Below are 15897 nucleotides of genomic sequence, written 5' to 3'. Positions count from 1 at the left end.
TACCATCCTCTAAATGTTACTTATTAAAGCTGTTACAGGCAACAATTTTCTGATCTTTATATATTACACTTTCATTTTGCTTAGCCATAGTATAAAATTCAATACCACTTACCATCTGGGGAAATGACCTTTAATTAAAAAAAATAGAGATTACATTTTTAACCCTTGCAAAATCTGACTTGAGACAGCTATTAAATGCTTCCAAGGACATACAGCATTGGAATTCCTCGACATTGTCCTTTCAGGATGTGCTACTTGACATATCTGCCCTTGGCAAAACCTGCCTTCAGCTATACAAGACACAGCACATTTTTCCCATGCTAGTGCCTGATTTCCTGTCCATACGCTCTGTGCAGGGTGTTTACTAAAGCAAAACCTCAACTCTTACATTTAGTGCAGTTGCAATTGTCTTTTTTCCTCTGGGGCTGCCCTGCTGTCCTGTTCTTCAGCCATTGGAAGCGTTGACTCAGAAGTTTGGCTCCACTATTATTGGGTGTCCTTAGTTTCTGCCAGTTCTGAGAGTTGTAGCACTGCACACTGCAATCCATACCAAGGGAAGGGAAGTTTGCAAATCTCTTCCCAGCAGTCATTATCTATATCATAACCCACCACATCTTGGGTTGGCACCTCATGGGAGTCTTGCCATTTCTTTCCCCCAATGAGAAGTGCTGTTTCCTCTACCACAGTCAGACCATAGCAAAATCGGTCATAGACCAATGGCTTTAAGCGAGTCCACTGGTTTGGGGCAGGGTCGTACCTTTCTATTTCAGAGAATGGTTCATACAGTCCTAAAAATGTGAAGATGGCCTCTCTGATCGTTGCCATCTGGTGTCCAAATCGAGCAATGCTCATGGAGGCTTGCTTTCTCCACTGTCCTTCCAAACTGCTCAAAGAGAACACATCCTTACTTGTGTTGGTTTGATCTGTGTATTTGCCACCTGAGATGTAGATCGTGTTCTTGCAAACTGTACTGGCATGGCCATGCATCTTGCATGGCAATTCTGTAGCCTTTGTCCATCTGTCTCTGCTAATGTTGTAGACTTCAACAGATGAATGCAGTGATCCGGTCTCGCCTCTCCCACCAATTGCAAAGATCTTGTTGTCTAGGATGCAACAAGAAAACTGGCATCTCTTTTCAAGCATTTCTGTGATTTGGGTCCACTTGTTAAATCTTGGGTCATAACGATGGACCTTGTTTGTAACTGACAAGCTGGTGCTTTTCATGTCACTTTGCAAATCTGCTGTTTCCCCACCCAGCACATACAGGTAGTTTCCAATCACACACATGCAGTGATTCTGTACTCTGTCCTGCACCTGCGTTAGAGTTCTCCATTTGTGATTGTAAACATCAAAGGCCATCACATCGCTGACCAGTCCATCATTGGAAGTCCCTCCTCCTAACAGGATGATGCGCGTTTGCTGGTTTCTCAGGGTGCTATACTTATCCTGCAGGATGGGCTGTTTAAAAACTAGCGAATGGTAGTTTATTGCTTTTATGATCAAGCATTTAATAGGAGTCGTGAGAGACACTTCTGACTGAGTGTAGACTTTTCTCAGATCTTCCACTGGGATGAGACCAAATCTTATATGTTCTAATAGGTTGTTTCTGTGAATCAACCTGGATTTATCATGCTTCAGCCAGATGAGCACTAGATTCAGGAGGCAGGATTCGTTCACCATAGGGACATCAGGGGATTCTACCACTGCCATCAACGATCTGAAGTTCAGTAAGAGCAGCTCCATGAAATGCAACTCTAAAAGTTTCCAGAGATTACTGATGATGTATGTTTCTGTCACTGACAAAGCATCTGGAAGATAGAACTTGGTGGCAATGTTGGCAGAAAAACAGCAGTTTTCCAGGGTCAGGTTGTTAACCAAGTACTGATTGCACAGGCCAATAGCCTCAGTCACTTGCAAGTAACTGGCAGCTTCCAGGGTGTCCTCCAGATTCTCAAAAGAAAGGGGCAACCAGGAGGTATAAATGAAATCCAGGACATGCTGGAGACCAGTAGGTGAGATGACTTGTAGATGAATAACACTGGCTTTGGATTCTTTTGTGTAGCTTTTGAACATAGCTCTGAAATAATCACTGGAGCAGGCCAGCAGGGACTTGTGTGCAGGAAACTCATTTTCCTTCACCTTCAGTAAAATATCACACATCAAGCCTTCGGCTCTAAGCATTTGGTACTGGGAGAGCACAGTACTGCAGTGTGCTTTGCAATAGGCCAGGAAGTAACTCATGGTGCACAATACAATGCTTTAAGCTAATTTATTAAAATTAATATGCAACGACCAATTAGAACGGTTGCACAAATCAACTTGTAGGTCCCTTTGTAAGAATGCCCATCAGAACCTCCATCTATTCAAGAAAAGCCCAACCGAGAAAATCAGGCCTAGCGGGCTAGCTTAGTACATTTGCAGTGAATTAAACGCATTCATTCAATGAGAAAACAGCCTTGGGATGCTTACTTTTCTTGCTTCCATTTCATGCAGAACGATGGAAAGTCCACTGTTGCGGGGAGCTACTGCTTGGCTGGCCATCATGTGACAGATGTGGGAGCTAGATGACAGTCTTTACACATGGAATTTTGCGTCGGCTCAGACGTCTCTCACGCTCCTTCTTTCTCTGCAGGCTAATCAAAGAGCTCGTCTGTGGCTGACAGTGCATGGCGTTGAGCAGAAACAGATGAGTGGGGGAAGTGATGAGGAGAACGTTTGCCGTTGCTTTTTCTGTCTGAGCCTTGTTTGTATTTCAAACTTAGATAAGTTTAGATCTCACTGACCGTGGGACAACAGACCACGTTTGGTGATCTGCTCTCACTATGTTAGGAAATCTGGGCGGAAGATCAAATCAGCACCCAGGGAGTAGAGCAAAGGGGGTTTCTGAGTATATAAATCTTGTGCCTGGAGGCAGAAAGAGAGGCAAAATTCCATGATTAGTCACTGGTTTAATTTGACATGCATTTCTGAGCCCTTTGGTTTAAATGGTATCACCATAACTCACACCTACCAGAATAGAATGCAAACACAAGCTCCGTGTCATAGCTGTCCAAGAGTTGAACTGAGCGGGGGGTGGGGAGAAGGATAGGGAGGAGGAAGAATCTAGTAGTTTTATGAACAGCCTGAGCCAAAGCATCTGTCATTGAATGACCTGAATGGAAATCACGAGAGTAACACATTTGTATAAAGTGGTGACAAAAATAAATCTCATGTTATGTCATAGTAAACTGAACTCTGTTTATAGAGGAGAGAGAATTGGCATCTGTTACCAGCTAGAAACAAATCCCTGAACTTCTGTGGATAGTCCATAGCTGACTATATTAGCTTTTCCACTTTGAGTTTGTTCTAATTAAGTACAAATAAAGGAGGATTATCTGATTTCTCACCTACGCCTTCTGGGATCTAATTCCCACCAGGGAAAGGAGGTGTGGATGGGCTACATATCTTGGTCTCTTGAGGCTTTAGCTTGCTTTGAGTAGCCTGGGTGCAGGCTCTGAAATACGGTGATCTGACAACTGTCCGGAGTCTCCTTTTGACACCCTTCCTTCCAAACACTCAAGGCTTGCAAAGTCACAGAGTGGATAAAATGCTAGAGCATCCTGCTGCATTGTGGACCAACAGACTCTGGGGCAAAGGCAAAGTCCTGCAGTTGTCCTTTGCTGTCATCCACAGGTAAAGTTTCTCAGCATCCGAGTGGCTACATAATATAATTTTTATTCGTCCTCTGTACACTGGTAGAATTTCACAGCTGATTGGAGTGTTTTTTCTAGGAGGGTTTGTTTTCATAGTGTTACTTTACTGCTAAGTAAAACCTCAGTAATAGGGATGAAGATGATTACCAGCTGCAGTAGATAAAACGGAGGCTGAGTGACTTGATCATGCATCAGAATTATACAGTGTGTCCTACTCTGACTTTTTTCAAATGTGTGTGTTCATTGCTGTAGCATTTTAGAAATGATTTTTCTGCATAGACCCACTTTCTGTTTATATTAGAGACCATAAATCAGAGTCTTATTGAAATAATAATCTGTGTTGCTAACTAGATGAAACTAACACAGACTGGTCAGTGGGTGAGAAAGAGACATTTTTTCTTATATAAGCTTCCTGTGTCCCTGGGAGGAAATTTTAAAACATTTAAGAGGAAATTAAGCAATATTCCGTGATTTAGGTCAAGCAATCTGATTGGCCTGTTCCCTCTCTTTTTTGCACCAACTAAAGATGAAATGATTCACCAGTGCCATCAAACTTGTGCAGTCAGTCACCCTGTGGATTCAGAGTGGATGTTAAATGCTACATTCCTCATTGTCATGGTGACACTTCCTTTGCTTTTGTTTTGTACATGATGTAGATGATACAAGGGTGCAATCAGACCCAGGCTGCTTAAAAGACTCTCGAAACTGTAGCTGATCCATTCTGTCACTGTAACGAGGAAAGGAGATGTGACTGCAGCTGAACAAAATGGGGCTTCTCTATACACAAAAGCTGCACTGATTTAACTCAAATCAGTAACTGAGGCTTGGTCTACAGACAGGGTTTCACCAGCTTAACTATCAGGGTAATGTTAACCTACTTAGTTAAACCGGTACAGCTTTCTGTGTTCATAGAATCATAGAATCTCAGGGTTGGAAGGGACCTCAGGAGGTCATCTAGTCCAACCCCCTGCTCAAAGCAGGACTAAACCCAACTAAATCATCCCAGCCAGGGCTTTGTCAAGCCTGACCTTAAAAACCTCTAAGGAAGGAGATTCCACCACCTCCCTAGGTAACCCATTCCACTTCTTCACCACCCTACTCGTGAATAAGTTTTTCCTAATGTCCAACCTAAAATAATTGGAGATATACCAATCTCCTAGAACTGGAAGGGGCCTTGAAAGGTCATAGAATCCAGCCCCCTGCCTTCACTAGCAGGACCAAGTACTGATTTTTGCCCCAGGTCCCTAAGTGGCCCCCTCAAGGATTAAACTCACAACCCTGGGTTTAGCAGGCCAGTGCTCAAACCACTGAGCCTCTCCCTCCTGCCCATTAACACTCTGATGTTAATGCAAGCTGGCTTATATTGGTTTACCTTACATTTTTAAATTATAAGGGTAGTAGTATCTACTGTAAATATATAGTGTAAATGATAGATGCAGGCTAAACTGCTGTACGTCCATTTTAAACTGATATGTGTCCACACACACAGTTGTGCTGATTTAACTAAATCTATTTAACATCATCCCTACAACTGGTGTAACTGCGTATAGACAAACTCTGACTTAAGCTGAATTGATACATGCCCGTTGTAAATTTATTGAAGTGTGTCCACATGAGTTTAATTAAACTGATTTAAAACCAATTTCAGCTCAACTGTTGCAATTGTTGCATGCAGAGCAGCCCTAAGTTATGCCTGTGTAAATCTGAAGTGAATGAGAGCAGAATTTGGTTCATTTTAATGGCCACTTAGCTGGTAGAAATACTTGTCTGGGGCATTTATTTGTCTGACTGGTCATTTAATTAATTACAGAAAGACCTCAACATTGGGGTGGTTTATTTTTATAACGAGGAGTTGAAATAAAATTAAATCTTTCCTTGAGTCCTTCTCCAAAGTGTGGTGTTGTAAGAGCAATACCATCATGCCAAACTGTAAAGTTTTTTGGTTGAATATAATGAGAGGTTATAATATTTTTTATTTCAAAGTAAGGAACTTTTCTCACTGGCTGGTTGGCAGATCAAACCCATTGCTTTTGCCTGAATCACTAGATAGCCTTTAAAGTTAGGTTAAAATTGGTTTCCCAAGTAAATTATATGTAATTGAAATATCAAACTTTTTTTTTAAACTATATGCATCCATTAGATTTAGTGACGCTACTTGGCATAGACTTTTAGCATATTTTCTATCTAACATGGAGATGGTCTAGAATAAACCTCACAGTTATATGGAAGTACCAAAAAGCCTTCATTACCTTGGAAATGCCAGATGAGAATGGGTCGTACAAAACAGATAAGAATGGGTTGTGTAAAACTTTTGGGCTTTCACTTTTGCAATTATTTTTTTCCATTGAAAAGCTGGGAAATATCATACATTGCAAAGCTTTGTCCAACGTCCTCAAATAGCTTTAACAGACTACATGTTAGCAAATATTTCTATTACCTTTATAAATGTTTCCATTATTTTTTAAGGAAAGGGCACAGAAAAGAGAAAAAACAGTGTACAAAGTTACACAATTAAAACCGGGATCATCAGTGACAAGTAGTTCACAGTAAAACAGTCATTACAAAGAGGTGCCGTGGGCAGGATTTTAGCTACAAAATGTTACATGTGGTGGGTATTACACTGACACTACAAAGAGATTAGAAGGCAAAATATGCTGATTTTTGAGCTGCACAACCGTGACATCATCACTTTAAGCAAATCTCTTTTAGTTGCTGGTCCAGCTTGTGAAGTTATTTCTCATATTCTTCTCCCTCCTCTTCTCTTTTTCAGGTGCTCTTTTGTTTGTCTCCCAGGAGGACACATTTAATTAGCGTGTTTATTGCTCCCTCAGTGGATTAAATATGTGTTTCTCACTGAATAAAAAGCAGGTTGGGAACGTTTTTAAACAGGGTTTACATGTCAGAGTGATTGCTGTGGGATGGGCATGTCAATATCTGGACTGTTGCTACCACATGAGCTACTAAAGAACAACGAGGACAAGCAGATAGAAAATAATGTGTAGAATATTTGATAGAGGCCTATTATAATTTGCTCCTTGGATCCCCAGGAATTGAGAGGTGGTGGTTATGCTGGGGCTTTCTCCCAGAAACTCAACTAGGGAAAGAAGTTTTCCCTTGTAATCTGGTGCCCAGAGCGGCCTCATGCCCCCAAGCTGCCCAGGAGTTGCTCTGAATCAATATGCCCCTGACCATCCCTCTCTCAGCCAATGCTACCCACTTTGGAGGCTGTGCTGGGGTTCTAGCAGGGGGAGGGGGGAACTGCAGGCTTCAGGTGGGTGTTCCAGCATCAAGGGTCACCCTGGGTCTGGCCAGCTTCTGGGCTGAATCAGACAGAATGGGAGCTTTGCAACTGACTTAGCAGAAACCAGATTGGGCCCTAAATTAAAACTACTTTACTGATTGTCCACTTGTGATTAGAAAGCAGGAATGCCGTGCTACCACAGAGCAGTCATGCATGGACAGCTAACCTGACAACTCCTGCTCCCTGGGCTAGAACATGTAGGGTGACCAGATGTCCCGATTTTATAGGGACAGTCCCAATTTTTGGGTCTTTTTCTTATATAGGCTCCTATTACCCCCCATCCCAATTTTTCACATTTGGTGTCTGGTCACCCTAAGAACATGTGGCACTATTCAGTCCTGTTACTGGGCTGGGCTTCTCCCCAGTTCCAAAGTACAGTGCTGCCACATACCCAGTCTTGTTCAAGGAGGTTTGTTGTCTTCAAACCAGCAAGTAAACAGAGTGAAAACTGTCTTTTAACTTAATTCTAGTCCCTCAGGGTTCAGGGCCACCCCTCCTAGGTGTCTCTGTCACTCCTGCGCCTGGCAGCTTCCCAGTTTTAGTCAGCTTGGCTGCTTCCCTGAGCATCTGGCCCGTTGCTCCAGGGACCCATCACCAGCATTTGCTCCCTTCCACTGTGGCTCTCTCCCACAGCTGCCCACTTGACGGTCTTTATGGCCCAGGTACAGCCCAGCCCTCTCTAATAGCTTGGTTGGACTCACCTGCTCTGGTCCAGGGTGCTGGCCTCAGTCTGTCACTGGGGCCCAGCTACCCTTGACAAGCCCCTAGTAGCTTGCTAAAGTACAGCACCAGTTGGCTTTGGGATGCACATATGATCCACAATGCTGGGGTGGCCTATGTGATGAGGTTACTTCCAATTTAACCTCCTATTGCTTTTATATGGACAGAAAAGAGAGGGCAAGGAACACCCAATGCCCTGAGACCACAGAGGAAAGAACACAAATGATGGTTTCCTCTATCAAAACAGTGATTCAGGTAGTGCTAACAATCACGCCAGAATCAGGTAGTGCTAACAATATTTTCAGAGTGCAATGGACACTGCAGAGGTTTCTCTGAGATCAAGATGTGTTTAATACCAGATGGTTAGAATTAAATCCTCTCCAGCTCCCCTAATTCAAAATCATTCCAGCACTCCCTAAGCCACAGAATTTTTCCTTCTTCAGAAAAATGAGGCAGTGGCATAATGCAATGTTATTAAACAGACTGAATCTGTTACCATGATCCGAACTCACAACTGCTGACGTGGAAATGGAAGTTTTTAAGAATTCCTGGAGTTACATACATCATGATCATCTTCACGTTGTTCTTCAAATCCATAACAAAAGCTTAGTTGCCCTGGGAGTGAGTAGTGAAGGGAGAATGCATAGCTGTGCTGTACATATTTAATTTACAAACACACATGCAGGTTTGAATAATTTTAGGCAGTGATGTCACTGGTAAGGAAATAGAACATAATTTTGTAGACTGGGTGAAACCCAGCTGAAATGAATGGTGGAGAAGCTTGCGAGGAAGAATGAATGATGTGCAAGGCAATCCTCACAAGTAAAGAGATTATTTTTTGATGATGCATGACTAAAAAAGATTAGGCTTGATTGTGGCAAAGGCACTCATGATGTGCATTGTATACAGGGCCAGCCTGCATGGGTTCGTTGCCAAGCGCCTGGCTAGCAATCCTCACTGATAGTTTGACAAGCACAAACCAGAGATTAGAAACAGTTTGTATGGATAATTGGGTCAGAAACTTGGTCCTGGAGGCTCGGCTCACCTGGAAGGTAGCCAGACATTGTCCCTCCGCACAGGGAGCAGACAGTCACTATCTCCCACAATTGGGGGAAAGAATCATTTTTGCTTAATGTTTACTTTCTGTTTTTGACTGTGACAGATACAGCACTTTCCTGCAATATCCTTAACAGACCATATGATATTAAATGCATGTATTATTGTGGGCTGGGATTGTATGTAACCTCTCTAGGAGGGAGATGTGACAGATGTGAGACCTGGAAGTTCAGAAGGCTATATTGACACTGAGCTAGTCAAATATGGACTTTGGGGACAGTAAGTGTTAAGTGGATTTCCTGGGGAATCCCTAGAGAGAAGTTAATGCAAATTCCCCAACTGCTGTTATGCAAAAACCCAGCCTTTTGAAGTTATGCACAAGGCAGTGGGAGGGTGACCACCTCACTCCTGGTGTGATCCAGATGGGAAATTTTCACAGGCTCACCCTGCTTGCAGAGGTGAATCAAACCTATTTTTCTTCAGTAGGACCCAGATCAGTTCCTGAGAAATTACTGTCACAGCTCAGGGCAACTGCACCTGTATTTCCCCCTCAGTGGCTCAACTCAGGCTTTCAGCTTTCTAGGCTGTAGACCCACCCCTCTCTCCTTTTTGACTGGGGTATTTCCACGCTGAACAGTACCCTGCATTGACTGTGTTGTTCCCAGCAAAAGATATGTGCCTCAAAAAGCCTGCTTGCTTCTCCCCTAGGAAATGGTTCACAGTGTAATTACCAATCATTATAAATTACCACACAGCACTTCCTATGCAAGCCTATTGCATTCCTTACCTCAAAGTACTACAGTGAAAACATACTAAAAACAATAAAAGAGCCTACACACATGCTAATAAGCTTACAAGATACCACCCCAACTGTCTCCAACATGGGCTTTGGCAGGTGAGTCCTTCAAAACCCCCAGAGGGGTCTTTTTTGCGTCACAAGTTCATAACAGCCTTAGCTCAGAACTAGCACCCAGTCTTATGGGCCTCAGTAAGAACATAGGAGCAGCCATACTTGGTCAGACCAATGGACTATCTAGCCCAGGATTCCTGTCTTCTGACAGTAGCCAGTGCCAGGTGCTTCAGAGGAAATGAAGAGAACAGGGCAATATTGAGTAAGTCATCCTCTGTCACCCAGTCCCAGCTTCTGGCAGGTGGAATTTAGGAACAGCTGGAGCATGGGGCTGCATCCCCGACCATCTTGGCATATAGCTATTGATGGACCTAACCTCCATTAACTTATCTCATTCTGTTTTAAATCCAATTTTACTTTTGGCCTTCACAACATCCCTTGGCAATGACCTGCTTTGCCGACCTGATCAATTTTAGCTGTTTTGGGTTACAATTCACTTTAGTCTTGAACCCACGGGTAATGAAATGTTGCCACCCATATTGTATGACTGCAGGGCAGCAGAACTGTACTTAATATGCCCTAATTGAGGGGGTCTCCTTAATTTACCTCACTTTCTGAGCAGAGTGGAGCTGCCAAATCCAAGTGAAAGGGGTGAGGGCAGATGTTTCTGTCTGGTGGTGTGAACTCTGATTAAAGAGTCCTAGATACCATTGGCCCCTTGAAGAGTCCTTGTTTCTGTTCAGTGATCGCTAGAGCTGTAGTCACCAATGAGCAGGTCTGGGGGGCTGGACCATGGACCTGGCATAGGGACAATGTGGCAGCAAAAGGCAACACAGAGGGGGTAGCAGCAGTGAGGTGCCCACTACCCAGTGAAATCACTAAGCTCTGGGCCAAGTGGTGGAACCTCAGAACACAGCACTGCAGCTTGCGGCAAAGGCAGCAGCAACAGCGGCAGAGATAACAAAAGCAGCAAGCAGTGGTGAGCAGCAGAGGCATTGCTTGCCCCCTTTCTTCCCCCCATTTAGGGGTGGGAGGTGAACCCACATGGATGCATGCCTGGATTCTGGGACTTTGCTGACTTTGGAAAAGCAACTGTGAGTGGTGTGCAGCAGAGGGAAAGGTGAGTGGAGGAACATTCATTCATCAGACTTTCGCTCCATGAGGTGGGAAATTGAGGCAAGGGACTACTGCCCAAGATACCACGGGGTGAGTGTTTATGATTTGCATACTTTTGAATCATTGTTGAGATGTTTTCCCACATTAATGTGGCGTTCCCTGCCCCTTTTTATACACAAACTCAGTGCTTGTGACTGGGGAAACATTGCCTCTTAGAGACACCTACGGGTAGTGTTTAGTTTTCCCAGATTTCTGAGTAGAGATAGGGGGCTTGAACCAGTTTGGTTTTGTATTGTTAAAAGGAACCCCTAGACCTGGGCCTTGCTTCTGCTGACACCACCTGGAAGTAGGGTTACATTAGGAATCCTTATCAAATGTGAGATGCATTATTTATCTCCCTGCTCTCACTATTCTCCCCTAGCTCTTGTCCCAGGCAAATATTGCCTTGCTAATCAAGAGCAACAATTCACTTAAATCAGTTCAAAGGGCTGTGTAGTCACTTATTTAAGTTTAAACAGCCTTATTTTGGGTTAGCTCAAATTGGTTAGGAATTGACTTAAACTAAATCAAATGAATCACTCTTAAACTGAAACAAGTATGACCACTGGTTTAACCACGTGGGTTTAAAATCACACCCTAAGGGTATATCTACACTTAAAACACTATCACCACTGTAGCGCTTCAGTGTAGACATTACTTATGCCAATGGGAGTAGTTCTCCTGTCAGCAAAAGTAATCCACCTCTCCAAGAGACAGAAGCTAGGTCAATGGAAGAATTCTTCCATCGACCTAGAGCTGTCTACACAAGGACTTGTGTCAGTTTAACTGTGCCATTCAGGAATGTGGATTTTTCACAACGCCTGAGCAACGTCATTGTGACAACCTAATTTTCTAGTATAGACCAGGCCTAAGTTAAACCATTGCAGGCAAGGCCTAACAGTGCAAAGTGTGTCTTCCTGCTGCTGTGCAGTTGCTGGGCAACGTTTCAATTTTGCCAAAGCAGGGCAAAGGCCACTGCTTTTGTTAGGCCTTTCCTCACACCACAGGGACAAAATGGCAGACAAGCAGGGGAAAGCAAAGGGCAGAATGCCCTGCTAACAGTGCAAGCTCTCTGTGAAAGCAAGGCCATACCCAAAGTACCCGAAAACTAACTAGCTTTCATTAGCTGTTAAGGCTGCCTGGTCTGCGCCTGAGTCTGCAACTGACCCATCTTCTGAGGGCTCCTGTTCACCTTCAGCAGAGCACATTGACTTGCAGTCCATTAAACTGATGGCTGTTGAACTCTCTGGACCCCCTCTTCAAGCTACCACACAGTTGGATTTGGCCTGGATTCCCTCTTAAGTATTAATAATCCTTTTGTCAGCAAGAAAGTGGGTTGGTATTCTTCAGCAGGACGCCATGCCCTTTCCAGACATTTCAGAGCCTTCTGTGAGAAGTCAGTTAGGTCTAATTCCTCCCTTTCCTCATCCTATTCACCCCATGCGACAGAGAGACAGCACAGAGCCCGTCTGCTGGTTTTATGATGTTCCAAGAACCCCTGATGCAGGCGGTAATCATCAGCAACTATTGCTACTGGGGTTTTTGCTCCCTTCTTGCCTCTGCAATATGAGAGAGGTGGAGCTAGATGAAGATTTCAGCCAAATGGAGGTACTGTACAACAGTGAAAAGTTGGTGTAAGGAAGATCAGAATCAAGCCCAATGTGTCTGCCTCAGATAGCTTACAGACTAAATTAAGGCTTGACATCACAAGGAATGGTATCATTAGTCTAGTAGGGAGGAAGAGAGAGCACTGGAGACAACAATAAGATCATGCAGTTGCTTTGGCTGGTACTGCGAGCATTTTGACACTCAAGCAATTTTTCTTGATGATACTGTTACTAAAGGGGAGGAGACCATGGTTTTTCAACCCTTGAGCCTCACAGCCTGTGAAATCTAGATCTCCCTCACCTCTTAGTAACAGGAATAAAAATTTACAAAATTATGTTTCCTCTGACCAGGTCTTTAATCTGCACAATGGAAAGTAAGGAAATAATTTTGTACTTTCAATCTATGTCACTATTAGTGGAGTTTCACTGCATCTTAGTTCATCGTAAGGGGGTTCCACTGAGTAAGCTAAATCAAACATTGTAGAGAAAGATTACAACAAGTTTGTTCTCCCCCACATCACAACACCACAAAAGAAACCCTGTGTCTTTTCTAGGTGTTGGTGCCACTAGGCCTGAGTAAACCAAAGTTGTGACTTTGGGCCTGAAGTGAACCAAAGTTCTTACATGCTGTGAACTTTAACCAGCCTAAGATGCTAACAGACTGCAAGCAAAATGTGTTAACTATCAGCAATCTCAGCTTGCAAATGTAGGAGTTTGAAACAGCAGAAGCGGCGGGGAGGAGGAGGAGAGGGGGAAGGAAAATCTGTATGCATTTGTTCTGTCAAGGCCAGAGATAAGCTTGTGGATGAGACCTTTTCTAACACGCTGAAATGTAATGCCTAATGTAGCTGCTGCTGGGAAGGGAGGGGTGAGGGGGAAAACCGAACAAAAGGCTTACACAAACAAGTGGGGTATAAATGCTGGGACCCCGCCTGTGCGCGGGTGTGCAGGATTTGAGAATGCTTTTCTCCCTGGCACCTTTCTTTGGGCTCAAATAAACCTGGTTTTGCTTCTCCACCCTGGTGTGTTAATTAGTGCGACGCACACCGGGCAACGAACCGCTGTTGCTCCGCCTCGGGCTCTTTGAGCCGGCAACATAGGGATGGGTAATTACATCTTCTTGTGAACAAAAAAGGAAACATTAAGATCCAGCTATAGCCCTGCAAATCTGGGGATATCCACTTTATATTCCCGGACCATGTTTTCGGATTGGATGCAGATACAAAATTTGTATCTACACAGGACTCTAGATCCAGCAGGTGGCTTGAAATGACCATTTCTGTGGCTTTCCTCTGCTCCATTCTTCTACCAAATAGCAATATTTGAAAAGTAGTAGTTGAAGGATTTAAACAGATCTTGTATCCTGGACCTGAACCTTATGTTAGTGGGTAGTGGCAGTGGTTGTGAAATTGGCAATGGAAAGGTACAGACAGAAATGAAATATTTATGCCACTCGCTGCCTATCCTCCCAGAATGTGTCAGTCTGCCTTTGACTAAGATAAGGTGCAATATCTGTTCAACATTTGATACAACATCTTTCAGGGGTTTATATTATGCATTTTCAGGGGAATGGAGTAGCTCTTAATTTGAGTTAGTTCTTTCCCCACATCATTCAAGAAATACCTGCATGCTCAGAGTTTCCTAATATTGGGGCCTAACCTTAGTCTGTTGATTTCATTGGCACTACATTGATTTATGCCAGCTGAGGATCTGGTCTAGTATCTTTTAGAACAGTATAGAGTAACTTGGGTAGATGGAGGTCAGTGGCTCCTTTCTGGGGAAGTGAACAGCATGGAATCCTAAAGGGGCTGCAACACCTGGACTGGCATTTGGAATTTGGAGTCCCTGGAATTTGGAGTTATCTGATCTGATGTGACTTCCTTTTACTCTTTTCCTCCCTCCCATTGGTAAAGCTCCCCAACTTCTCCCCCAGCCCTCCTTTTCTGTTTGGAATAGGTTTGTCTTGCCATCTTTCTTGGGGTTTTATACTGCCACCCGTCACTGGAGTATCTGAGCTCCTTCCACATAAAATCAATTGCTACAGTGAAGTCCTTAGTGTCTCTGGTACTTCTCCTTTTCACGGTCAAACATCTGCATGGAATAGAGGTTTTGGTTTAGGTTGTTTTTTTAAAAAAATATTAATTTCCTCCTTTTTTTGATTGGTTGAGGTTTACAGGTAGAAAGGGATGGCAGTATAGTGAGTGTCATTCCTATTATCGAAAGGCTTTTTCAAAGAGGAAAGTTTTGCTGCATTTCCTAAAGCTGGTCAGACAGTGATGATAGAATCACAGAATTCTATAACTGGAAGGGACCTCGAAAGGACATCTAGTCAGTCCCCTGTACTCATGGCAGGACTAAGTATTATCTAGACCAGGCCTGCACAACTCATAAAGCGGTGAGGGCCATATTACTCCAAAGAAAACAGCTGAGGCCTAAACCCCCTGGCCCCCACCAAAACACCACCCCCCAGCACCGCGCAGCCCCACTGAAACACCCCCCCAGCCCCAGCGCCACCCGCCCCATGGAAACAAACCCTCCTTCCCCAGCGCCGCCCCACCGAAACAGCGGTATTGAACCTTGGTAATATGTTATAGCGGGCCCCTAAGGTATAATTAAGGTAAAAGAAAAATGTCTTTTTGCTAGAAGAAGAAGAAGATCTTCCCCCAACTTCGTAATCAGTTGCCCTGTTGAATGAATGAGGTGTGAATGAGGAAGGCATGGAAGGCAGGCACCTCCAAACAGCTGCCTGGGGGATGGGAGCCAGACCAAGGACAATCAAACTCGTCAAGTGGGCTGACTAGAGAAGAGCAGACATACTGATGGACTAGGGGGTTAGACACAAGTACCTTCCTTTGGGAACACCCTCTTTGCAGCATTGGGACAACCCCCAACCCAGAGAAAAGCAGCAAAAAGGACCAATTTTTATGAGGGACAAGATCAATAGAACAGGTCAGCCACCGACTCGCAACTCAGCTCCTCACCCCCCCCCCCCCGCAAGTATAAATCCCCCCGCCACTGCCTACCCAGCTCATCATCTCCCCCACCCCCCGCCACGCCTACTCACCCCCCGCTCGCCTATTCAGCCCCCCCTCCCCTGCCGCCAGCTCACCTGCCCCCCCGCCACTGCCTGCCCGCTCGCTCACTTCCTCAGCCACCGGCTCACCTGCCTCCCTGCCACTGCCTGCCTGCTCGCCTCCTCAGCCCCCCACCCTCCCGGCTCGCCTATTCACCCCCTGCCACCCGCTCAGCTCCTCAGCCCCACCCACCTCCGCTGCCACCGCCACCACCGGCTCACCTGCCTGTCTGCTGCCAGCTCGAATGCTCCCCCCACTGCTAGCTCACCTGCCTGCCCGCTGCTCGCCTCTTACCTTCTGCCACTGCCTCTGCCCCCCTGCCGCTGGCTCACCCTCACTCCTCTGCCTGCCACTGGCCTCTTCAACACCCCGCCCACCTGCCAGCCGGCCAGCTAGCCAGCTAGCTAACCAGCTGTTGGCTTGCCCCACCCTGCCGCTTGCC

General features: G+C 44.8%; 1 protein-coding gene across 1 annotated transcript; it reads right to left on the bottom strand.

Moving 5' to 3' along the window:
* Positions 1-486: 486 nt before the first annotated feature.
* On the bottom strand, positions 487-2241 carry KLHL34 (kelch like family member 34). Its single transcript, XM_045026239.1, has one exon. The coding sequence runs from the start codon at positions 2239-2241 to the stop codon at positions 487-489; it is 1755 nt and encodes a 584-aa protein (XP_044882174.1).
* Positions 2242-15897: the final 13656 nt, after the last annotated feature.

This window comes from Mauremys mutica, chromosome 1 (assembly GCF_020497125.1).
Source record: "Mauremys mutica isolate MM-2020 ecotype Southern chromosome 1, ASM2049712v1, whole genome shotgun sequence".
Lineage (NCBI taxonomy): Eukaryota > Metazoa > Chordata > Testudines > Geoemydidae > Mauremys > Mauremys mutica.
This window is presented reverse-complemented; position numbering and strand designations above follow the sequence as displayed.